Source organism: Kogia breviceps, chromosome 12, assembly GCF_026419965.1.
Source record: "Kogia breviceps isolate mKogBre1 chromosome 12, mKogBre1 haplotype 1, whole genome shotgun sequence".
Classification (NCBI taxonomy): domain Eukaryota; kingdom Metazoa; phylum Chordata; class Mammalia; order Artiodactyla; family Physeteridae; genus Kogia; species Kogia breviceps.
Window position 1 is genome coordinate 97351150 of NC_081321.1, and position 26133 is coordinate 97377282.

The 26133-nt window shown below is 60.4% G+C and overlaps 1 protein-coding gene across 5 annotated transcripts in view; it reads right to left on the reverse strand.

The window, feature by feature from the left end:
* Positions 1-26133, reverse strand: part of SCUBE1 (signal peptide, CUB domain and EGF like domain containing 1) — a 120900-nt gene that overhangs the window by 64719 nt on the left and 30048 nt on the right. For all 5 annotated transcript variants that reach the window (XM_067010357.1, XM_067010356.1, XM_059080916.2 and 2 more), the window contains one exon: positions 12980-13114. In XM_067010357.1, the coding sequence (XP_066866458.1) occupies positions 12980-13114 (135 nt within the window). The remainder of the gene's footprint in view (positions 1-12979; positions 13115-26133) is intronic.

Sequence of the window (26133 nt, forward strand, 5' to 3'; positions counted from 1 at the left end):
ACCCGCAGTGTGGCTGTGGCCCGGAAACGCCCGCTCACTTACAGACAGAGGCCCGCCTCTGAAACCAAGCCGTCCTGCTTTGAGTTCACATACAAGCAAACAGCCAGAATGGACTGGTTTTCTGGAAAGCAAGAATTGGAAGGGAACTTAAAGAGCATCCAGATGAAGCCTCTCCTTTTCCACTGAGGAGGCTGAAGCCCTCCGGATAGGAGCTGCCCGGAGCCACGCAGCAGCTGGCACAGCGTCCACGTGTAACCTTCTGACTCCCAGTGGCTCCCTTGACGCCCCATGCCTTGACCCTCAAGTTCAGTGCTCCTTTTTTTTTTTTTAAATTTGTTTGGCTGCACTGGGTCTTAGTTGCGGCACGTGGGATCTTCAGTTGCGGCAGGCAAACTCTTAGGTGCAGCACGTGGGATCTAGTTCCCTGACCAGGGATCAAACCCGGGCCCCCCGGCACTGGGAGCGCAGAGTCTCAGCCACTGGACCGCCAGGGAAGTCCAAGTTCAGTGTTCCTCCCGTCACATCAGGAGGTGCCTCACGAGGCACTGCTGGTTCAGGGCTGTCGACCAGCCTTTAGGCTCCACCCTTTCCCTCCCTCCCTCATTCTGCACCTTTGCTGAGCACCACCCGTGGGCAGGCCCTGTGCCGAGGCCGCCAGCGGAGCCAGCCAGGATGCACACACGCCACAGGGGCATTGCCCGCCGAGACCAGGTCCTCTGCCGCAGCTGCTCACTGAGTGGGCAGATTCTGTGTACAGGGGCAGGCGGACAGGTGGACGGATGGCCAGCTGAGACTGTGGCTGGCTCCTGGAGTGCCAGAGGAGAGCAGAGGGGCAGGGCTGGCCTTCTCGGAGAGCAGGGATGGACCCCAGCCTCCCTTCAGCCCCTCACCTCTGGCGCCTTGACCAGTCCTGGCCCTGGGAGCCCCTGGAAAGCCTCCTCTGTGAGATGGGAGGGAGCCTGTCTGGCGGCTGTGAGGACCACGCAGCAGTGCGTGCAGACACACGTGGACAAACGCTTGCAGAGCTGCAGGTGCCACGGAAAGGTCGGCGTCGCTGAGGTGGGGCGGGCCTGGTTTTTACCAGATCTACTTCCCATGCCTATTCCAGCCCTTTCTAAGGTATGTGGCCTGGAACTCGCTGGGTCTCCTCCTCTGTGAAGCGGAGAAGGGAGATCATTAAGGGGCCCTAAGGAGGTGATGGCTCCGGCTCAGGGTCCCTGCCCACCCGCTACCCCGGCCCCGTCTGGCCAGCTCTGCAGTGCCTGTCCCTTCTGAGCCGCCTCTCACCCTGGACCCCTGCCCCCTCCATCCCCGCCCAGGGCTAACTGTCCTTCCCCTTCCTGTGCCCTGAAGTTCCCTGGCTGGTCACTAGGCGTCACCACGAGCACATCCAGGCCTCTCTGAGGCCCAGCTGGCTGGGACCACAGGCCTGTGAGACTTGCCTCCCGGGTTTTCACTCTGCTTGGGCTCCAGAGGCTAGGGGTGCCCCCTTCCTTCCCTAGGGTTGCCAGACACAGCAAAGAAAAACATAGGACGCCTGGTTAAGTCCAGGTCTCAGATAAACAAGTATCTCCTGAGCATAAGCATATCCCAAGTAGCGCATGGATCACATTTACACCAAAAAAGTATTCATTATTTGTGTGAAATCCAAACTTAAATGGGTGCCCTGTATTTTATCTGGCGACCTTATCCCTCCCTCCACGGGGACCCTAAAGGGAGCCATGAGGGGACAGTCGGCTCACACAGGCCCCAGGCCATGGCCTGGCTGTGACCAGGGAGCAAGTCTCTTTTCTCTCTCCCGACCGGTGACCAGACGAACGTAGCCCAGGTGCAGGAAAGGCCAACGTGGCGGCGGCTGAGCCAGTGCTCCCCCAGCAGCTCTGGGGGGCCCTGGAAGAGAAGCTGCAAGGATGCTGGGGGATGTGCCAGCAGGAGATTCCCCAAGGACGCGAGCGGCTCCCAGGCCCCTCAGCGGGCGCCTCGCCTCCACTGCCCGCCACGTGCTGGGCTTCGGAGCCGCCAGCACCCGGGCTCTGGGCGGGCTCGTCCCAAGCCAGCTGTGCCCGCTGTCCCTGCCTGCATCTGCGCTCCCTCCCCTGCACAGCAGGGTGGCAGCTGTTACTTGCCAGGGTCCTTTGAGGATTAAAGGGCGCCAAGGACTTGGTACACAGTTAGGAGCTCAGTAAATGTTGAGCACCTTTCCCTTTCCCCAGGGATCGTATCGAGGGCACGGACGAGCACCTTCCGCCACTCACGCCGATTCCCGCCATTGATTCTAACTTGAACAGACCGCCGAGCGGCCGCTTCACGCGGTAAACAGGTACCCGGGCACACACTGGGTCAGCCACCGTGTGGGCCTGGGGGACCAGGGGTCAAGTCTGGGGCGGCAGGGAGGATCGGTGTTCCAGGAGAGGAATCAGCGCACGCAGGGAGGCCGACATGCTTGCCTCGAAGTCAGAGCCGGCCTCCCAAGAGGAGGTGGAGCGAGATGGGTTTCGAGGAGGGATGACGAAGAGGTCTCCAGGAAGTGGGGGGACGGGGAATGGCGCTTGAGGCAGAGGAAGCAGCGCACAGCAAGGCCCAGGACCGGCCAAGGGCTCCCGGGTCACGGGGGAGAACAGAAGGCGGGTGGCGGATGGGCAAGGGGCCGCGCTCTGGAAGGCCTTGGAAGGCGGCGAAGGCCGAGCTCCCGGTGCGAGAGGGCCCAGGGTTCGCTGTGGCAGCTTCACGACACGCACGGCAGGGAGAGGAGGCACAGCAAGGTCCTCGGTGGGGAACGACACGGACAGGGGGTCACGCAGAACCGTGGCCACCACTGCTGTCAGAAGGCGGCTGGGACGGGGAGGCCGGGGAGACAGTTAGCTGAGCGGAAGGGTGAAGCCGGGTCCCGGGAGGAGGGTGGAGAGCCAGGGCCCCGGGGCTGCGAGGGGCTCCAGGCAGTGGGCAACCCCTGCTCCCAGCCCTCTATCCATTTGTTCATTCAGCATCGTTGGTCTCAGGAGCTGGTAAGATGTGGGTTCAAATCCTGACTGTGCTACGCACTCACTATGGACAAATCTCTTGGCTTCTCAGTCTCCACTTTCTCACCAGCAGAATGGGGTAATAGAGCTACACAGCATATCTGGGCACTCCCGTCACAGTCTGGGCACAGTGCTTGGCACACAGTGATGCCCAGTGACAGCTGTGACAGTATTACCAATGTCAGGTCCAGGCACTCCGCCAGGGGACAGAGTACACACGTACTCTCTCATTCTGGTCCTCAGAAAAATTTCTATAATGAACACTAATGTTTGTCCCATTTCACAGATGACAAACTGAGGCCCCAGGGCGTGCAGCCAAGAAGGGAGCCAGGGCCAGGGCCAGCTACCCCTGCGCTGTCCACACTAGGAGGCCGAGGTCCTGCAGCGTGGAGGAAAGCCCACCGCCAACGCCACTAAGTACCGGGCTCCCTGTAGGGCTGCCTGGCAGGGGCCGGCTGGAGGCCAGGGCGTGAAGCTCGGCACACCGGCCAAAGGAGTTGTTTATGGGGTGGGAGGCTCGTAAAAAATAATGGGCTGGATTTATCGTCCCCCCCTCAAGGGCCGTTCTGGGCTGCAAAGGGCCGGGACAGGCCTCCGCCGGCAGCGCCATAAATCTGCCCACTAAATGCGAGAGCTGTTTATCCTCCCGCCCACCTACCTGGTCTGTAGGCTGGGGTGGCGGGGCGGGGGGGGGGGCGGGGGGGAGAACCTGCCCCACGCTCCGCCCCAAGCAGCAGCCAGAGGGGCAGCCCCGAGGCTGGGGTGGGGTACTCTCCGGCGTGACCACCGTTTCCCCTCTTTTAAAACAGAAAATTCCCAGCCACACCCTCCCCACCACCACGGGGAACCTAGAACCCACAGCTGATGACAGAAAGCCCTGGAACAGGGCAGGGCATGTCTCTGGTCCTACAGGAAGCACGCTGGGGCCTCTTAGGTCCAGGCCTGGCCCAGACCCCATCCTGTGGGAATCACGGCCCGGGAGGCAATGGGGGCCGGCCAGCCAGGCACACTGACAGGACCCGGAGCTGACGCTGGGCCGGGCTGGCCCGGGAGGGGCCGTGAGCCTCTGTCCACAGGCATGTGAGCCCGGAGATGGGGGCGGAGCAGGAGAAGAAAAAGCAACTTTGGCTCCAGAAAGCCGGCCTCCCGTCCTGAGTGCTGCCTTGCGCTGGGGCCCAGCTGGGGTTCCCTGCCACGGTGGGGTGGCAGTGCTCGCCCGAAGTCCTTCCCGGGGCGGCTGCGGGCATCGCGGAGGTCAGGGTGTAAGAGCACGGTAAGCTGCGGAGGGTGGGGCCGGGCCGGCGGGGACCCCTGCTGGCTGGGGCGGGAGGAGACCAAGTCCAGAGGAGGGTCAAGGGCCAGCCCGGGGGAGCGCGAGGGGAGGGCCCAGGACGAGGGCCGGGCCGGGGCGGAAAGGGCGGCCCTCTCCCCTGAGAACCATCGGCCCTCTGCCCTGACCCGTCCCCAGGGACCCGCGCCCGACAGCTGCCCGGGGACCTCTGCCGAGGGCTCCCCGGCCGGTCCCGCGGTGGTGTGGGCTTTGGGCGGTGGGCTCAGGGAGGGGCTCCCGCGGCGGCTGACCCAGAGCGGCTGTGGGCACAGGGCCTGTGCTCCATTTCAGGGTCTGGGCGCGGCTGGAAGGGGCGCTCTCCTCCGAGTGCCACGGGGGAGCCCAGCGCCCTTCCCCGGCCCGGCCACGGGGCGGCAAAGGGCAGGACAGAAGGCAGAGCACGGCTGGCCCCGTGGCCCGAGCTCAGGAAACCCCCGAGCCCCTGCCCGTCGACCAAGCCCGGTTCCTCAGCTCTCGCACCCACCACCCCGGCCACCTGCCCGCGTCCCAGGCCGAGTGCGCGAGGAGAGAGTGTGGGCGCCCGCACCGTGCATGAGTGGCCCCGGGCCCCCGCGGTCAGCACGCCGGGCCAGAGGCTGAGCAGGACCCGGGCTTCAGCCTCGTGAGAAGCAGAGACCGGGCTGGTCCTGCTGCGGGGCCCCAGGCTCCCCTCCAGGGTTCCGCACTCTACCAAGAACAAGGCCCCACGTGGACCCGAGCCACTGGACCCTCCTTCAAACCGCCACTGAAGTACTCCACACCTACGTGGTGTGGGGGCCGGGCCTCCCTGCAGAAGGGCCTGCCTGCCCTGCCGCACGCCTTCCGCTCAGCCACCGTCCTGTCCACCCATGCTGCCCCCGGTGAGGTCCTGACCCTGATGGCCACCAGGGCCACCTGCCAGAAAAATCGCTTCATCTCCCTTTCCAGCCCACGGTGGGTAGCGACCTTCCCCAAATGTGGATCTCACGGCCACCCCTGGGGCCGGTGGGGGCCCCGTCACTTGTCACAGCAGAGTTCAAACTCCTGCCACTGGGAAGCAGCCACAGAAGGTGGCCATGATTTGAACCCAGACCGCCTATAGGTGCCAGTCCTGCTGCGATACTCCTAGGATCCACGTGACCCCGGGCGCCTTCCCTGCCTCTGTTATCTGCCATCTGCACACGGGAAGTGATAGTACCTACCCCGTAGGGCTCAAGGGGTTACGAATGAGATAATTTTAGCGTGACCATCCGCCTTGGTTTGCTTGGGACGGTCCCAGTTTATACCCGCTGCCCTGTCACAATTGATAGCACCTCCTTTCACTCTCAGAAGTGTGCTGGTTTGAACATTAACTTATATAGCCCCCGGGTTAAAACAGGCGAAGTGCTCGTAAGGTGCCTGGACGAGTACTCAGCTATTCAGTTAGTATTAAAATGCTAATTCGTGGCTGCTGAGGCGGTCACACGGCGCCACATGTAATAAAGTGGCCGAGGACCATACGCGCACACCCTAACGCCAACCTCCTGGACTCGATGCTGTTCTCTAGTGTTGTAAGATGTGACCGCTGGCGGGAACTGAGTGGAGGGTATGTGGGATCTTGCCTTACTATTTTTGCATTTCCTCATGACTCCACAGTTACGTCCAAACAAAAAGTTTCAAAACCCCTATTGTTTGGTCTCTAGCTACAGTTGAGTACAAACTTACAGATCAGATGAACAGATCCGAAAAGTACTTCACGCAGGGGTATAATAAACAAAAGGCCGAACTCTAAGAGAGGTCCCAGAGTATATACCTGCGAACTCGGGAATAGGTGGAGACGGCTCCTGTGAGCCAACAGCTGTGGCAGAGCCGAGCCCTCTGCTGCCGCAGTCCCGGCCTCTGCGCGTGGACCCGGGGCTGCTGGCTTCACATCAAGACCCCCTACAGACAGGGGTGCGGGACGGCAGACAACAGCAGTATCAGAAGAGTTACCTCCAGCCCAGAAGCTGGGCCATTCAGCACGGGCGACAGGCGTTAACAGGCATTCTCTGGCCTCCAGAGGAACGGCTGTCTCAGTCACTGAGTTCGTAACACACATTGTGAACTGTAGGGAAAAAGAGGCCGGGCCAACGTAGGCTGTTCCTCTGAAGAGAGAAGGGACTGGGTGAGAGCCACCTCAGGACATCTCCACTACGAACTGTTTTTGAACTCTCGGCGCTTAAAGAGGCACACTTGGTCCCTGGGACGCTCACACTTGAGGAACATCTCTGCCTCTCGCAGGCCTCACCCCGCCTGGGCCGGCTGCATGGAGCGGGTGCTATAGCCTCATCGGAACCCTCCACACAGGCTGCCCGGGCTCAGAGGCCAGCCCGCCAGAGCACGGGGTCCTGCCGTGCCACTGGGCTGCAGCCTCGGGCAAGTTCCCTCTCCTCTCCGAGCCTCGGCTCCTTAGTCTGTAAGGATGCGACACGCCGGTGCGTGAAAGGTGCCCATTACGGTGGCTGGCGTGCAGTTAGCCCCCAGGACACGCAGCTCGCGCCACCACCATCAGCATCTCACGCCGAGGAAGCCAAGCTTTCCTACTCCTGGCTCCCACCCCTGATTCTGGCTGGAGCCAGTATTACCCTCGATGCCAAATCTTGAGCTTTGTGAAAACGCGGCGCTGAGCGTCACCAGGAATGCCGGTGGTTTGGCGGGCGGTGCGGTTTCCTACGCATATTTACACGTGCACTTAAACAGGCTCAGAAGGATATTAAACAGAACATTAAACGCACTCAGGTAAACCCGTGACGCCCCTGCTGAGAGAATGCCAGCCTGGCATCCGCTCTGCACGGGCCTCAGCCTCGCAGGGACACGGATGCTCAGCTGCCCTGTGGCCGGTTCCAGCGCCTCCAACGTGGGAAAGGAGGCAGCACAGCAGGGCTTCGGCGTGCAGTCAACTGTGCAATGGCCTCTCAGAGCCCCTGGGCCCCTACCAAGTCCCCTGCCCTTGGTCCAGAGCCTGGGCGGACCACAGCGTCCACTAGCACGTGCTGACCAAGGAACCTACCCGCGCAACCCGAGGACGTGGGGCGTCCGGGCCCAGGGAGCCACCAAGCACTGAGCATCGCTCTCCCTCCTCCCTCGGGCCTTTGCCACGGGCCCCACGTCGGCACAGGACACAGAGGGGTGGGGAACACGGTCCGCGCCCACAGGGAGCTCCCAGGCTGCAGGGACGCAGGCAGCAGGTAGAAAACTGCCTTCGGTGGCCAGCAACGGTGCGGGATGGGAGACAGGCAGCCCTCCGAGCACAGACGAGGCAGAGCCTGACGGTGTCCCCTGGGCCGGCCCAGGACAGGCTGTGCCGTGACTGGGCGCTCTCACCAGGGCTGAGTGGGGCACCAGTCAGGAGACGGGGTGGGGCGGGGCAGCCCGGGCCCGGCGAGCGGCAGGGACAGACGGAGGCCCGACGTCCTCTTTACGTCTTGGCCCCCGACTGCTCGTGCCTAGCAGGGGCCCTCAAGCCTCCACAGGGAGGACGGGGCTGGACGCTGCTGCAGGGCAGGGGCTGGTCTGACCTCCGCAGCCCTAAGCGGGTCAAGCAGCGAGCGAGCTAGTGCTGGATGAACGCTTGTCTTGACGGGCATGTCCTGCCCCGAGCGCAGACAAACCCAGGTGCGAGGGCCACCAGCTCACGCCTTGGAAGGGAGTTCCTGGAGGCTGAGGCCTGACTCCTGATCGCCGCGTCACCCTCGGCTGACGCTCAGGCTTCAGCCGGCAGCCAGCACGCATCAGCAGAGGCTTGCTCAGTGGGCACCCAGGCCCTGGCTGCGCTGCTGGCCCGGGAAACTGGCCCAGAGAGCGTGAGGGCCTGCCCCCTCGGGGCCTGTTTCCTCATCCGTCATAAATAACAACAATAAGAGCCCACATTTATTGAAACTTTCTTTTCAGTATCTTCTTCACTCTATGAAGTAGGGACTATGACTATCCCCACTTTACAGACCAGGCACAGAGAGGTTAAGTGACTTGCTCAAGGTCACACAGGTATAGGTGGTGGAGCTGGGATTCCAGCCTAGGCTGTGGGGCCCTGGAACCCGTGCTCCTAGTCACGGCATAACACAGAGATGACAGGTCTCCTCCGTGCCAAAGGGCCCTCGGGGATGCGCTTTGACAGGTACAGCCCCTGAGGCGCCCTCGCCGGCCTATCCCGCTTCCTACAGCCGTGGGGACCATGTGACACTTCCTCTCACTCTGGGGCCTTCCACCACCACCACAGATTGGACCACTGTGGGCACCTGGTGAGGCTTCAGAGCCCAGCCGTGCAGGACAGCTTCCCGCGTCGGGGAGAGGGCACACACGTCTCAAGCCCACTACCATCGGCAACAGTGGTGGCCCAGGATCAGTGCCAGTGAGAGAGCAAATCCTCCACCAGGCCGGCCCGGAGGCCATTCTCATTCCTGTCTCTGCTCTTCAGACGACCACACTAGAGCCCCTAGGTCCCCCCTCCCTGCAACGTGGTGTTCTCAGCTCGTTATTATAAGGTAACTCCTAGGATCCTTATTTAGCATTTCCTCCCCTTTCCAGACGCAAAGCCTCACAGGGATCATGCCCGCGTATGCCCACGTGGGGGTCCGGGGGACCAGCCAGCACCTGGCACGTGAATGAATGGAATAGCGACCTGCCATCACACAGCTCGTCAGACCTTTTGGATCTCCTTCCTCTCCCTCAATCACTTTTGCTCAGACTGCAAGAAAGAATTCATCACTGGAAGGAAAGGGAAAAGTTCATCCAGGAGTCAACACCTTCTTGGAGCATAGATACGACATACGTTTTTTTTTTTTTAAGAAAAGAGCAGGCACGGGAGAGGGAGGGAGCTCGAACGTGCCAGCTGCTTGGTGGCCGTCTACTCCGGGAACGGGGAGGCCCCCTGGGCGCGTGGCGACGATGGGGAGGCAGGGGCTGGGAGTGGCCTGGCCCGGCTGCTCCCAGGCTGTGGGGTGGAAGAGTGGCTCACGGCTTGCTGGACCAGAGGCTGAGTGGGAAGTGAGTGTGGGCTGTGACGGAGCCAGAACCAGCTCAAAGAAGTGCTGAGCAGAGACAGACAGGCCGCAGATCTCAACAGCTGTGGGTCCCCTCCCACCCAGAGCTGGGAGGGAGGAACAGCCTGTGTCTTCTGAAGGCCGAAAGAAGCTGTCTATGTGAGTTGCTACTCCTAGGGCGGGCACTGCACTTGACCCCTTCAAAGCATTTCCCCTAACGGAGCCCTCACTTGCCTGGGAGGGATTCCTGGTCCCAATTTACAGACAAGGAGACCCAGAGAGGCGGGAGTAACTGCAGAGGCCACGTGACCAGTGGAGGTGAGAATGGCCGAGAACCTAAAACCCGCAACCCCAGCCTGGCCAGGTCCACACGCCTCCGGCCAGGGTTTGTGCCATCGCCTGGGATGCTGCGGAGGGTGGGGGCCCCTCAGAAGGGCTGAGCCCCGTGGCCTTGTTTCTCGGCCAGGAGCCCGGAGCAGACCCTGCTCGTGTGTCTGGTCCTCTCTAATCAAACCCAGCTCAGGGGAGGCTCCCAGGGGCTGACAGGCGTTAGGAAGAGTCAGGTGACTTGAGGAATCTGATTTGGGGAACAGAGGCCCCTTAGGTGCAAAACAAGCTGGGTCTCAGCACCTTGAACGCGCTCTTTTGAGCTCTAACGATCGTCACTGAAGTTAACACACAATCATGATGAGCCACTGTCACGACAACAGAGGCTCAGGAGGGAGCAGCGTGTCCAGTCACCCAGGCCCGTCCCCACCCACAGGCACTACTGAGCGGCCGGCCAGCATCCCGTGCACCTGTCCCGTCCTCTTCGGACCTCCCACAGAGCCTTGGGGAGCCCTGGAAATACCTGTCCTTCGGCAGGTATCCAAGAAGCTGTCTCCTGGTTTTTAGATGGATTCACCGCCCAGATTTAAAAATTAAGAGACTGACACAAAAGTCCTAATGAGAAAAGGGACTTCTTTAACCAATATGTCAGTTAATGTAGATTGGCGTTAGTCCCCCCAATCTGTATTCTGGTTACATCTAGATTCCTGGCTTCACCTATAAATCCAGATCCGGCCACCCAGGCCTTTGGGTGGGGTGAGGCACGTAGACTCCAGGCTCCACTGCACGATTAATTTGAGGCCCAGCCCCTGAGGCATCTGGTTTCCCTAGAAGTCACCCCCCCTCCCCACCACCGCCTTCCCCTCCAGCATCATTTCCCCGCCTCTGCTTCCCCAGCTTCCCATGGCTGCTCCCTGCACGAAATCCAACCTCCAGCCCACATTCCACCAGCCTCGTGGTCCGGCCCCTGCCGAGCTCCCCTCAGCCTGGGGTCACCGTGCCCACCATCCAGCCCTTCCTTCTGCGTTTCCCGGGAGCCTGGCCCATTCCCACCTCGGGGCCTTTACACGCAGCCTGCCTGGCCTCACAGCTGCTCTCCCTCCTTGTTCCATTTCAGCTCACATGTGGCTTCCCCAAAGAGGCCTTCAGCGCCTGCCTATTTCTGTCTATTCCTCCACCCGGTTTCTTTCCTTACCAGCCTCATCGTGTCACAGCTAGTGACCTGGGCTGGAATCCTGACTGCCATGTCCCTAAGGTATGACCCCGGGCAGGTCCCCTAACTTGACCGGGTTTAAGCGTCCTCACCCGTTGCAGGGTCATAATAGCCCGGCCTCGCCAGGCTGCTGTGAGGGCCCAGCTCAGAGTAAGCGCGTGACCTCACAGCGGCCACCGTCGCCGTCCCCCCCATCACCGTGCCCCCCGCCGCCGGCTGATGCTGAGATTTGCTTTGTAACATCCTCGGTACAACCAATGCTCACAGGCCAAACTAGGACCTGGTTCCAAACAGGGCCAGGCCGCTGTCTTGCATCATGCTCTCTCCCCCTTCCTGCCCACCCTCCTTTCAACGGGGGGCACAGCTTCACCTGGAGCCCGGCTCGCGGGAAGGCTGCTCTTCAAAGCAACGGGGCACGCGAAGCCTGGCTGACAGGGGCTCCGGCCGTCCCGGCTTCGGGGACTTCACAGCTCGCTCAGAGCAGCCGCAACCCGGTAAAGCCCTCTCCTCGACGAAAGCAGGACTCCCGTCCCACCCCAACACTCGCCCTCTTCCTCATAAATCTGCTTCTTATAAAACCCAGTGTGGAGCCAGGGTCCTCGCTTTGGGCAGCTCGACTCCACAGCCCCACAGCTGGGAGGTCTTCTACAGCGCCGCGGACATCTGACAACGCGCCTGGAGCAGGTGCCCAGGGCCCCCGGAGCTCGGCCTTTCTGTCCTTCTGGGGACCCGGCAGGGGTGGGGATGATTGGGCTGTCTTGTCTTTGAGGACACTGCCTAAACAAACACTAAGAAGTCTAAGGAGTCCAGTAGGGTAGTTCTGCTTAATTACCCTGGGTTTTGTACTTCTTACGTGTTTTTTGCTTTTCTATCTCAGGAACTGTTTTCAAATAAGGATCATGCCCAGGGCCCCCAAGTCTCACCTCACAGCCTCTGTTAGCTTCAGTGCATGCCGGCCCTTTACTCCCGGGATCCGGTCCTATCCTCCAAAGACCCTGACGGGTCAACACCACGGCCCCATTTTGCAGATGAGGAAGTTGAGGTTCGGAGCTGCCGAGCCGCCTGAGGGAGGGCTCCCGGCTAGGCAGTGGCAGAGCTGGATTCACACCCTGTCGGACCCGGAGCCCAGCGGCCGCCCTTTTTATTCCCTGCCTTTCAGTGTGAACCATGCAACAGACCAGAGATGAGGCCCTCCAGGGCCCCTCCAGCACCTCCTCCTCGTCTAGGGTCAGCGGTCGGCAAGGGGCTGAGGCTGGAACCATGGGGCTGCCCAGGCCTCCTTCCGCATCTACTCTCTTGAAGGCACAGCGCAGCCAGGCCGCAGGAGGGCACAGGCGCTCTGCTGCAGCGCACAGCCCGCCTCGAGATTCGGGGCCTGGCCATTATCTTAACCAAGATGTGCCCCCGTGCCTTCCAAAGTGCAGCTTGCTCTGCCTGGAAGCCACGTGGGTCCTGGCTTCTGGCCAGCCGCCCCATTTCTCAGCCCTGCTGCCGTGGACCCAAAGTGACCACCACCGCCCTGACACCAAGGACCTTCGCTTGCTGGGCTCAGCCGGAGGCCAGGCTCTGTCCCAGCCTGGGGCTGTCCCCAGGCTCCCCAGGCACTCCAGTTGGGCTGGAGTCTCCCCCCTCTGACCCTCTGCGCGGCCCCGAGCCGGCCTGCCGTCCCACCTGGCCTACAGAGAGCAGCCGGCTCCGGACCCTCTGCTGGCTGGTGACCCAGTGAACGCGCAAGAGACTGAGAAACGAGCCCTCGGCCCGATCAGACCTCGGGCCCCGCTCAGGGAAAGGGGACCGTCGGGAACGGGGCCCCACCCTTCCCAGCCACATCCAGCCCCCAGCCCAGAACGGAAAACAGCTTCTCTGGACGCACATGCCCATCTGTGGCCCCGTCTTGTCCCCACATAAAAACAGCAGAAACACAGACAGCCCTGCTGTAGGGGCGGAGGGCGGGAGCCGGCGGCGGAGGGGTCCCTGCAGAACTGACACCAGAAGCACAGAACAGCCATTCAGGCCGGCACCAAAGTTCCCCGCCTCGAGCCCGAGGCCCCCAGAGTCGAGATGCGGAGAGGGGGTTCCAGAGGCCGCCCGTTTCCACAGGGGGTGGACTCACCGTTGGAGCGGTGGATGCAGGTGTGCTGGTTATCGCTGAGGAAGAAGCCGCTGTGGCACTGACACTCGTAGCTGCCCATGGCGTTGACACAGATCTGCTGGCAGCCACCGTTGTTGTCCTGACACTCATCCACATCTGTGAGAAAAGGAAGAGGAGGGGACAAGAGAGATCACACCTGGAGCTAGAAGGGGGGTGTGGTCACCTGGAAGGACACGGATGCCATCGGTTCCCCTGGCTATAGAGCGACACCGCAGAGGTACCGCTTGGTGGTTCCCCACGGCGGTGCCCTCCAACAGTACTTCGTGGGGTTACTCTACAGAGGCGGACACTTAGAGTGGCTGGAACGCTTGCTGGCCCTGGCCTTCCTGTGTGGGCGGCGCTACTCCAAGCATCTTACCTGCATCAACACCTTTAATTCTCACAGAAACCCCGGACATCAGATCTAGGTCTGGGCCTATTTTACAGGTGAGTAAACTGAGGTACAGAGAGGCCAAGTTACTTATCCAAGGTCCCACAGAGGCAGGATTCAAGCCTGGTGGTCCGCCTCCCAAACCTGGGCTCTCCCTGACGTCACCTGACCCTCCCTCTCCAGGAAGACCTGCAACTTAGCACCATCTACCCCCGACTCGAAGAGCCTCGCCAGCCAAATCCCACCGTCCCCTGTCTTCAATCACACCTCAGATTTGCAACCAGCAGTACGGACCTTGCAGCAAGGGAGAGGCTGGAGGCCAGGGCAGCAGCCTGCTTTCTGCCTCGAAAATCGATCTCAAAAGCCCCAAGGAGGGGAGGTTTTTAAAAGGCCCTGAACTCTGGCTGCCCAGACTGCTACGGAAAGCTGCCGAGCGGTCTTTCCCACCCTCCGGGAGAGACAGACCTCAGGGCCGACACTCATTTTTGACCAGAGGCCGCTGGCACAAAGGGTGCTATTGGCTGAAAGGAGTCTTTTATGAAGTTCTGGTCTTGAACAGAACAGCATGTTTCAATTACCCAAGTCATAACCCCCTACGCTGTCAGCTTGTTTAATGAAAGAACGGCTTCTTAAACCTTAATGTGCCATGCCTGTATTGTCATTTTAATAGGCAAATATATGAAACCACAAAGGCAACGTGAGCTACTGGCTGCTTTGAGCCAACCCCACGACCTCCAACACACGGGCGTGCGCGCGCGCGCGCGCGCACACACACACACACACACACACACACACACACACACACACACTAGCTTTGGCACTGAACTTTTTAAACAGTCCTTTTTAACACGGCCACCTTTTAGTACTGGCACCAAAAGGATGTAAAAAGGTACAGACTCAGGCAGACTGACCTGCACTGAACCGGGGGAGGACTCAGTGCTGGCGCTATGTCAGCTGGGTCCCACTTCGGCCCAGGGACGACGGACCACCTCTCCACCCGTGAGACCACGCTGCTGCCTTTGAGGCTGACGGCGGGGCAGGGCATTATTCTCCCGCGAGCTCAAACGCCAGCCGTGTGGCAGCCAGGACGGAGGGAGGGCTCTGAACTATAAAAGCCACCAACGATTAGAGCTGAAACGGTAAAGGTGGCTCTTGCTGAGAGGAGACTGACAGGGGGCTCCGGGGGAAGCTGGGAAGGAGAGAGAGGGAGTTTTCTGAAGACCTGTCTACACTCAACGAGTCTTACTGACGGCCCCCTAAAGACCCAGTGCCAGGGTCACCTTTGCTGGGGGCACCTCCCCTCCACGCCCCAGCGGCGTCTGCCTGTGGGGGTCTGCCCCCGCCTGCACTAGACCGTGAGCAGCTCTGAGCCAGGCACTGCGTCCTGTTCTTCCTGGGGCGCTCGCGGTGCGTCAGGCACGGGGCCTCACTCCGCCCGCACGCTCGATCCTTGCGGCAACGCTGAGTGACGACCCGTTGTGCTGCCGACTCCGTTTTACAGGTGAGGACACCGAGGCACAGAGAGCTGAAGTAACTTGGGCCAAGTCACAGAGCTGCTTGGAGCAAAGGCGGGACGCAAACCCGCTGTCCAGCTCCTGAGCACGCGCCTTTGGAGCCCCTGCTAAGCTGGCCACACCAGCAAGCGCGTTCAGACTAAGGTGGTGAAGAAGTGGCTGCTCTCGAAACGGGCTCAAGCTGGGCGTCACCTTGAAAGTATCTGCAAACACGAAGCTGGAGCCAGCCTGCATGAGTAACTAAGGAGAGTCCCAGCGTACCAGCTCAGCCCCGTTTCTGCCCCAAGAGCACGCGCCAGGGGCTCCGATACCCACGTGCCGGCGCACACACAGCGATGAGATTTGAACACGGGGAGCCGCTCGCGGGACTCAGGGCAGGCCTCCTTCAAGTCGCGCTCTTTGAGGTTCCTCCCGTGGCTCTCAGATCCTTTGCTCTGTACCTCGGCTTCCCCAGCCCTCGCAAGGGTTCAGTTGGTAAAACACACAACAGATACAGGCCCTCAAACGCTGAATTCTCAGTGTGGAAACACTACCTCCACCCCATCACCAGTGAACTCCCCGGTGCCCCCCATCTGGCCTGGCCCTCCCCCCCCCCCGTCACCTCACTGGAAGCTAGGAACCAAAGGGCATTGACGTCACACACCTACAAAGCCTCAGTGAGCTGGCAGGGTGGCTGGGCCTTGCTGCTGTTTACACTAGCGGGGAACAATGACTCCAACACTGGCGAATAATTTGAAACAAATGCGAAGCCATGTAAACACTCTCCCCGCACCCCCCTCCCTAATGATAAAGCCCCAAGATTAAGCAGGAGGGAAGAGGGGGCTGTCCGCTCTGCACCCTTTTTCCACTGCAGCCCAGACACAGGCCTCCCCCAAGTTAGGCAGGAAATCACAGTCCCAGCATTCCTTTGGGTAGCCTGCAGTCGTCACCAGCTTCTCTAGAGATTGGCTGGAGACTGGCCTCATCATACCCCTCACACCCCTGTGTCCCCAGCCCTCCGAATGGGACCCACGGTGAGGTCTGAACGGTACCAGCGGAAGCAGCTGGGTCCTTGAGATGCCTGCCCTTTGGCCTAGGACAGACAGGCTTCCCCTGGAGGCCCGGAGCAGGGCCGGCAGGCACTGTGGGAAACAATGAGCTCCTTGGCCCTCCGGACTGGGGCAAGCCCGGCGCACACCGTCCCTCGGTCCCCACGGACTGGGCACATTCTGTTATGCGAGGTGCCCCGTGGCAAGGAGAAAGCCTACACCTGGGAGTCGGGCCACCTGAGTTCCGCCCCCGGCCTCAGGACCGTGGCGGGCGCCCAGGTCTCGTCCACAGGAAGGACTCAGACTGTGTCCTCCGGGAAGCCCTCCTGGAGTGCTTGAGATACACGCGGTCCCCTTCCTTCTCTCCTGGGGAACTGACTGCTCCATGCACTGCTGGGCCCCTATGTGGGAGCCCCCCCCCCACCGCCTCCTACATGAGTATCCACGTTGACTGGTGGGGCCGGTAGCCTCGTTATCATACATAATAGCCCCCACTGCTGGCCAGGGCCCGGCTGGGGAGCTCAGGCACTGTCTTAATACATCTGCACAACAGCTCTACACAGAGAGTGTTGTTCTTATCAAGCCCATTCTCACACGAGAAGCTGAGAGGGGAAGAGACTTGCCCAGTGCTCTAGAGCCGGTGGAGGGGGAGAGGAAGCCCAGTGAGTCTGGATCCAAAGCCCTTACTCTACTCTTCCATGACTTGGCTTCTCGGAGTGAGGATGCTTCGAGCCCAATCGTAGAGGTGAGTGTTAAGTTCCCTGGGCATCTGGGTTTACAGTCCTCCCCCGGCCCACGTGCTCATGTCTCTAAAACCCAGGGCAAGAGCTCCCTCCTCTCCAAAGTCTTCCTGGCGCCGGGCAGAATTTGCTGACCCCTGGCTCCCAGACCAAGCAGACCTTTGTTCACAACTTTCTTCCTCTGCCCCGGACCTCGGGCTTGGCCATCCTGTCTCTGCTCTGGGCTGTTGTCAGCCCAGAGTCTCCTGCACATCCCTGCACCCAGCAGAGGGTCGGGCTGAGTGGGTGCTCAGGATAAACTGAAGGGCACGCGTGTGTTGCACACGCCAGTGACAGGGAGGCTCTACCCTGCAAGGCCAGTCCCCTGGAGCAGGGCGCCGTTGCGGTTCCTTCCGGGCAGGCTGAGGGGCTCACTCACGGCTCTCCATAGCCTGCCCACCTCTCCGGCTGGCCCACCGACACCCGCTGTTCTCTGAACACCCCCCCCCCCGTCAATCACACGCCGAACCGAGTGCGAACCGAGTACCGGGAGATGAAGAATGAGGTGCGTTGCAGAAACCTTTCCCGATCCCATGGTGCACCACCATCCTCTGGGTTTCCCATGCACGTTTCAGCTGTAGGAAGATTCCCTTGAACCTGGAGAGTTGGGACCCATGGAATGCGTAGCACGCAGTATTACTTTAAAGGGTCTGCATTTGCTCACCCAACCTCACCAATCGTCTCAGCCCCAGGAGTGTCCAGCCTTATGTCTCATCCGGCTGTGGGTCTAGATGTGGTCAATCCAGGTTGCATCACAGCCCCGGAACGAATTTTGTAAGAATTTCTCTCTTTGTTTTTGTTTTTTGTTTTTGAAATTTATTTATTTATTTATTTATTTATTTGCGGTACGCGGGCCTCTCACTGTTGTGGCCTCTCCCGTTGCGGAGCACGGGGTCCGGACGCGCAGGCTCAGCGGCCGCGGCTCATGGGCCCAGCCGCTCCGCGGCACGTGGGATCTTCCCGGACCGGGGCACGAACCCGTGTTCCCTGCATCGGCAGGCAGATTCTCAACCACTGCGCCACCAGGGAAGCCCTGAAATTTATTTTTATAATGGGGTTTAGTTGATTTTCACTGCTATGTTTATGTTTATGTCGCTTTACACACACTTGATTCACTTATGGAGAGATATCAACACATAGGTTTTAATATTCTTACTAGTCAGATATATTCTTCTGCAGTGAATACGGGCTGTTGAGTCCAGTTCATGGAGCAAGGAGTAGGTCGTGTCTATTACATATTTGGTTGATGGAACGGTATCTGTGCTAATTTCAAATTCTTGTTTTATGCATCACCCCACCTCACCTTTCCCCTTGAGCAGCCACTAAGTGTGTTTTCTAAACGTGTGACTCTGTTCTGCTTTGTAATTCAGTTCATGTGCGCCTTCACGCGCACATGTGCGCCTCTTCCTGGGATGCCCTCTCCCTCCTTGTCCGGACAGAAGTTCTTCCTGCCTTTGAGGTCCACTGGAAGCACGTTTGCTCATTCCCTCCGCAGACACTGAGCACCTGCTATGTGCTCCACTCCCCGAAGTGAATACCGCTGGCTAAGCCCCCGCTCAGCGAGCCGCCAGCGTGTGGGACCCGAGCATGGAGGCGGAGGCTTTGTGGAGGAAGTGATGGGAGCTGAGGGTGGAGAGGTCTGTGCCCTGAGGCTGGAGGGCAAGGAGTAAGAGCGGTGGAGGCAAAGTCTCGTGGCAGGTGCCGAGCGGGGCGTAGGTGGGGAAGGGCCTGCAACTACGGGGGCAGCAGAGGAGCTCTGGGAGCTTTGGGCCTGCACATCCCTCCTCGAGAAGATTGCACCAGGGCTCTCGCAAAGCCAGCCCCGTCTGGGTCCTCCTGGCCCCCGTTCCCACTGGTCCTGCTGGCAGAGAGGACAGTCCCTGGGGAAGACAAACAAACCAGAGTGTCGCCAACCACCAAGGCCTCGGTGGAGGCTAAGCCTGTTTCGGATCCACGATCCACGATCCCCGAGCGAGCTCTGAGTGGGACGGGACGAGGGGAGCGCTCCACCTCTGAATCCTGCTGGCAGCCTGTGGTCCTTCATCGTTATTTATGACCCCAGCTGAACGTTCCCAGAAGGCAGGGAGCTCCTCGGCACAGGGACTTGGCTACAGAGCAGAGAGGAGGCCCCGTGGGTTCTGGGGCAGACTCTAGGAGGCTCCTCTCGGGAAACCCTTTGAATGGGCAGGAGAGGAGCTGAAGGACAGTGTGTGGAGAAGGGACCCCAAAGGCTCCGGCACTGTGAGGGTCTGGCACAGAGCTCCTCGTGGGCTGCCTGGTCCAGCCAGGTCACCCTCCGGGAAGGTCCCGGCCTGCAGCCTCCCCGGGAGAACGTTCTCCCTCCCACGTCTCCCACGGACCTGTCTTCAGCTGCGTCCGGGACTGCTGGAGCCCCCGCTCTTCTGGGTCGGGGTGTGGGTGGCAGGCCAGGGTGCCGGCAGGAGGCGGAAGCTGAACGGCAGCCAGCGCCTGCCTTGGGGGCCCCAGCTGGTGGCGCTGGGGACACCCTCTGAAACAGATCGTCCCGTGCGATCTGGGGTAAAGACGTATGGCCTGGACTCCCGAGAGGCTGCTCCCCAGCCCGAGGCCCCACGCCGGGTACACAGTGAGGACACGGAAGGTGGGAGGGCGGGAGGGGGACAAGGGCGCCCAGGAGGGCCAAAGAGGGGCCTCGCTCTGGCTCTGCCCGCCCCCACCCTAGCCCCCCTGGCCCGAGAAGCCCCCTCCCTCCAGGGGCTCGCCCCACACCCAAGCAGTCCCCGAGCCTGGCGACTGTCCTTCGCCTTGCCCGTCTGTCCTGCCCCTACTCCCGGGGCACAGCCTTGCCTTGGGCCTCAGCCTCTCCCTGCAGGCGTCCCCACGCTCCTCCTGGATCGCCCGGCCTCTCGTCTCTCCCTCACGATCCCAGGGCCCACTGTGACGGCTCCAGTCGGAACAAGACGCGGCACGCCGGCACCAGAGATCAAGTGCAAACACGGGGCCTGGGGTCAGATGCCCCCGCCTCCCTCCGGCCCGCATTGAGCACAGGGCTGGGCGCCGGGGTCGGGAGAGCCGGGCCTCAGCTGTGATTTCTGCCACTTTCTGTTCAGGGTGCCCACGACTCACAGGGAGAAGGCCGCCTCCACTCCCGCCAGCCGCTCGAGGGTCCCACCTGGGACGGGCCCGTGCGCGGGACGGACGCGGCTGTTTCCCAGCAAGAAGGCATTCCGGAGCCGGCGCCGATGGGCTGCAGGTCGACCCGCTCCTGAAAGGCCTCTGCAGGCCTGGCCTGTGGTTTGCCCAGGAGGTCTGCTTCTTGACCCAAGATGCCGGTGTTTGCTTTTATTAATAGCTGGCTGTCTGTCCTATTTTGGAGCCAGAATCCAGGTTTGCGGCTCTTTATAATAACTGAAAATTACTTCTGGATCCAGCTTTGGTGGCTTTGTGCTTCCTACGAATGCCTCACAATTTGAAACAGAGACTCTGTGTTCTGCCTGAACCCCACCCATGTTCTCCTGGCTGCCAAGAGCCTACTGTGTGTCAGGCCCTGTGCCCGGCCCCAGCACCCCAGCTCCCCGCAAGGGTCCGGGAACAGAGGCAGAGGCACCGGCCCATCTCAGAAACCAAACTCAACCTCCAACCCTGAGAACGCGCTCCTGGTCCCCGAGGGCTGAGGCCCCAGCCCTCCCCCTTCTGAGGCCCCTTTCAGAAGGGAGGCTTAGGCAGAAAGTCCTCTTGGCTATCGAGCGGCTCTTGCAAAATTGCATTTGATGAGTTAAGTGTAAATAAATGAGAACCAGATGGATTAGATTTCGGGTAAAATATACATGGGTCTTAGAGCTTTGGGGCCTGGGTTCTGCGGGATCCAGGACACTCCCCGAGCCGTCAGAGAGGCTGGCACAGCAAGCAGGAGGTGTGACTTGAGTCTCCTGGGACCGCCTAACTCCTGGCCTGGGCATCAGCTGGGGCCTTCTCTGGGGCTCCTGGCTCCCCAGCAGGTCGGCCGTGTGTGGGAGACACAGGGTCTCCCGCTGTAGCCCTGCCCCGACGCCGAGCCCCTCGGGCTGGGCCTGAGTCCAAGCTCAGCGCTGGGAGATGAGGCACGTGACTGGTGGGGTCAGCTTTCCAGACCAGCAAGCCCATTGGTCACACCCAGACCCAAGGAGCCGGCCCAGGGCAGGCCAGAGCTCTGCTGAGGCTGCCGGCCTTCAGGGTCTGGTCACTGCGTCCCACGTCTGGGCCTCACCTTCAACGCCAGCTGCTGCCTGTGGTCTCCCAGCGATGGCTGAGCAGCACTGAACATCTAAGGACCAGGAGTCTGCTGCCTAACTCCAGCTGATGACCGCTCCACCTTATAATAATCTACAGGGTGTCCCCCTGCGACCACCACCTATGGGTCCTGGTTCTTGGCCCCCAGGTCACACCAGCTGGGGTACAAGGTTCAGTAAGTAACTTGCTGTGTGACCTGCGGCCTATGGTGCTTAACCATTTGGGGCCTTGGTTTCCTTCTCTGTTAAACACGGGGATAATAGTATCCGGAGTTGTTTTGGGAATTAAGAAAAATAACGGAGGTGAAGCACTTAGCACGGTGTCTGGCACACACGGGCCACCGATACATGTTAACAACTGTTGAGCAAAGCCAGCACAAGTGCTCCAGGGGGCACAGGTGGGAACATCCTCTGGGGAATGGCAAAGTCCCCCCCAAGTTGGAAAACCGACAACAAAGCGCGTCCGAAGGGAACGCTCAGTCTTTTTTTTTTTTTTTTTTTAAATTAAATTAAATTAATTCATTTATATAGCAGGTCAGCCTTGCCTCGGCCTTCCGGTCTCCCAGCAGAGCAGCCTCAGCTCCTGGAACCGACCCCTCCTGACGCAGGTTCTGGCCTGCTCAGCGCCTGAGTCGCCCTTCTCGGGGGAACGGGCCTATCAGCTGCTTAGCAGTGGAGAGATGCCTATTCAGACCTTCTGCCCATTTTTAAACTGGGTCGTTTGCCTTTTTACTGTTGAGCTGTAAGCGTTCTATCTAAGATATATAATTCTCGGTACTAGACCCTTATGGGATCACTTTTTCAGATTTCATGGACAGTCCCTCCTTTAAAGGAGCCTTGGGTGGCACCAGGCCCCGGGAGGTCCGTACACCTATGTGGGCCACATCCACCGGAGCCCGGGCTCCGGTCCTGGAAGATGTCACCCTGTCCCACGGCTTTTCCAGCCACTTAACGTGCCAACGCTGCCCAAACCTCCTGGCCTGCCTGGTCCACCTTCCTCCAGACTCAGATATCAGCGCCTGTACTTGGATGTCCAACAGGCAGGAGAAACCGAACACGGCCCATGGCGAACTCCTAACTCCACTTCCCACAGCAAAAAGCAGAGGAGAACAAAGCACAGCCCGGTCCCACCCTGAGCCTTCTCCATCTCAGCAATTGGCAGCCCAACCCACAGTGGCTCTCTCCACCAAGGCCCATCCAAATGACTCCGCTGGCATCTGACCCCTTGGCGGCCACAGCCCGTAAAAGCCAGGGCAGGGCAAGCTGGCCTGTGGGATCCCCCCCCTCCCACCACTAGGGTAACACCTGAGGGGTCACTAAAGACCCCAGACCAAGCAGCTGGGAGGCTGCCACCATGGCCACCTACTTCCCACAGACAAGGAGTGCCAGCCGGGTGCCAGCCCTCACTGCCGGCAGGTCTCTTCCAGCGGCACGTGGTTGGGACGAGGCGGATCCAGGGAGGGGGCTGGCGCAGGCGAGGTGTGGGGGTGCCGAATGGCCACCGTAAACAGCCCGTCGGTGCTGGGAGAAGATGGTCGCCGCAGCCTCTGCGCGGGGGCAGCCGGGCGCGGCAAGCGTCCAGGGTGACCCCGTCACCAGCCGGGGCACACGCTGCTCCAAAGTAAGCAAGGCAACTGGCAGAGGAGGGACGGCACTGGATGTGCCGGGACACACTTATTCGCGGATAACGCCCCTTTTCAGGCACGCAGTGCAGCTCTGGCTTGGGGCGTATGTTTTGGTGGTGAAGTATTTTTAAAGAGCCTTCACAAGACACTTGTTTTCTGTTTACTTCTCTGAGTTCCGACCCAGCCCTTGGCATATGAACTGCAAACAAGAAAGATGAAGGAACGTGTCTGCTCGCCTGGCCTGCCCTCTGCAGCTGGGTGTTTTTCTTTGCTGTTTATGGACTTGGCGTTCTCCGCCCTGGGACAGACAGAGCAGGACTTCTTCCCCAGGTCACCAAACTGAGACCTATTCAAAGGTTAGGCTGGCACAGGGCGACTGACAACAGATTTCAACGCAGTCCTACCGATGGGAAGGGCCGCCTCGTATTGTGAGGTGGTCTCTGACCTGAACATGCAACCAGAGGGAGAGCAGGAAGGAGAGGCGGCGAAGGCCCTGACGCCCGCCGGGTGCCTCCCCGCCGCCACACAGACCACCTTGCTTCATGCCTACGGCTCCCTCCCAGGGACATCATCACTCCTCTTTTTGGGGTAAGCACAGCGCAGAGCTGGCCCCCAAGCACTGCTAGGAAGGGGGCTGGGAGCCAAGGCTGATGTGTCTGCTTCCTAGGTCCCTGCTCTCCCCTCATCTACAACAGAGGCTAGAAGGAGCTGGGTCTGCAGATGAGGACAGGGACGGGGGAGTCCTACACAGGGGGCTGCAGTCACGCGGGCTGCTAAGAGCCCCCCACCGCCCGCCCCTGCTACCGCCACGCGGATCTCAGAAGTTCCGAGAGCGCTGAAGCTCCGCCCCCACGCCGGGCTTGTACACGCACCGCAGTCAGACCGTGCTCTCCTGGAGAGTCAGAATCCAACCTTCTGCCCCTTCACCGGCCGACCGCCCATCCCTCCATCACACAGAGCAACCTGCCCTGGGCCCAGGAGCATGGGGCTAAGTCACTCTGGAGCACGGCTCTCCGGGGCAGGAGAGACCCGCCCCCCCGTGTCCAGGGACAAGCCAGGAGCTCAGTGCTGAGGCAGAGGGTGGCCTGGGGGGGCTGTAGGCCCCCAGCGGAAAGGTGTGCAGCTCAGGAAAAGCTTTCTGGAGGGGCTGATGGCCGAGCTGAGTCGTGACAAGTAGGCGTCGGCCAAAGAAAGCGTTAATGAAGAGCTCGGGGGAGGGAGGTTCGGGCAGGAGGAACAGCAGGTGTAAAGATGTGCCAGAGCAGGAGAGCGGGGTACCACTCAGGGAACTGGAAGCTGCTTGCCGTGCTGGAGATTACGGTTCTGAGAAATAAGGAGAAGGAAGTAGACAGCGACTGCAGCTGGTAGGGACGAGGAGCTCGGCCATCGTCCCTGAGGACACTCCACACCACCAAGTCATCGAATCACAAGGTGTTGGAGGGAGAAGGGCTCTGACACAGCAGCCAGGCCAAACGGGGGTTCCAAACAGTGCTCCTGACCCCAGGGACCTTGCGGAGGTGGGGACGGGCTCCACGGAGAGCAGGGCTCGGGCTCTCATCCCTGCCGGTCTCGCCTTCCGTTTCGGCCAGAGTAGGGCGACCTCCGTATGATTCTGCTGGACACAAATGGTGCTGCTGCTCGAAACAAAACTCCATGAAATCTCAAAACCATCGGTCGACTCCCATCCCTTGTTCCACGTATGATGGGGAAACTGAGGCGCAGAGAGGTATAGGGAGTTGCCCAAGGTCCCCCAGCAAGTCCACGGCCCAAAGGGCCTGATTCCTGGCCCACCGCCCTTTCCCCCCAGCACTCGCCTGCCCCTCTGCAAGAAGCTGCCCGCGGCTCCACCCCAGCCCTCCCTCCTGGACCCCGGTCCCGAGCTGGCTGCAGGCATGAGGCTGGAGAAGGCCACTCCACCCCGCAAAACACACCCAGGTCTCAATCAATCCACCTCCCTCCCTGCTCCAGGGTCTCCCTGGTTCTGTAGTGACGTGGGCAAAGAAGGAAGCCCGTTTATAAAGCTGCACGCCGCTGTCCCCCGCGTTTCTTTTCTTCAAGCCAAAGAATTTCCATCAGATTAACCGTTGTCAGAAGCTGGGAGGAGAAGCAAGTCTGAATCCAACTTGTCCTTTGACAGCAAATCCCTCCGACCAGGTGTGTTTAGACCACCTGGATGTGGACCAAGACTCGGGAAGAGCAGGGAGGGGAAGGCGCAGATAGCACAGGAAGAAACCTCTCCAGTTTACCTCGAAAAGTATTGGTGTTTACGGAGTAAGTGTATGGCTGTCCGAAGCTGTTTAGTGTTACATTAAAATGTTCAGCACTTTTTTTCCCCCAGCAAGAAATGCACTTGAGCTGTTGCAGTATAAAGACAAATAAACAGAGGCAACTCGAGCCTTCGTTAGCGGTTCAAGGGAGCAACACATTGTCTCCAGCTGTCCTCCAGGGTGAGAGAGGGCGCCTTCAAAAGGGCTGCAGCGCGGCCCTTTCATCCTGCCGGGGACCAGCCCGGCGCAGGGAGAGCTGTGACGGCCGCGCCGCCGACGCGGAGCGCCTGGGCCTCTGCGGTGCTCCCCTCCCACATGTGCAGCTCGGCTCCGGGGCCCCGCCGCCGCCTCCCAGGCTCCTCTCCCCCTCTCCTCCCTCCGCCTGGTGCCCTGTGGTGTCACCTGCACATCTGATCCTACCAGACAGGGATCACGTTCGTTTTGTAGAAAACAAAACTGAGACTGAGAAAGAGGGGACAAGGGTCCGAGGTCGCAAAATGAGCGTGTGGCAGAGCCGGGGCTGGAAGCCCTGATGCCACGTGACCCTTGCCGACGGACGGGTACAAGAACCAGCGCAGGGGGAAGGAGGGGTTTCTGACCCGGGAGGGCGGTGAGCAGTGGCTCACTGGACAGAAGCACCGTGTGGAACACGGACAACAGTCCCCAACGGTCCCCGGAGCTTCACCCCCAGCTCAGGGACGAGGCTCGTCTCCCTGCCTCTTGGCCGGCTCAGAAAGGACATCCATTTTTTTAAAAAAAAGTATTCTGACTTTGCACACCAGGAATAAGTGACAATTAGGTAATTCACATCTGTCGAGCCCTTGGTGCGTGCCAGGCACGTGCCCTGCAAAGCTTATCTCATTCGGTCTCCGCGTCAGCCCCGTCAAATACGCACTGCCCACCAGCCACACCGTACAGATGAGGATACAGAGGCCCAGAGACGTGAAGTTACCTGCTCACGGTCACACAGTTAAGTGATGGATCAAGCTGGGTTGGCTGACTCCCGATGCTTCTTGAGGGCTGGGACTATGTCATCCGTCCCCCAACTGCGAGCTCCCAGCCCAGGACGTGGCACAGGGCAGGGGCTCATGGAATCTTATGAAACGAATGAACGTTGAAGAGCTCTGGATTTTGACGCTATTTAGAAGCTCTAGGCTCTCACATTCTCCCCGAACCCCACAGACTGACGACCCCACAGACTTCTGAACTTGTACACCATTTCCATTCAGATGGCCACTGATGATCTCAAATTGAACTTGGCCAGACAGGATCTTAGTCCGCCCCG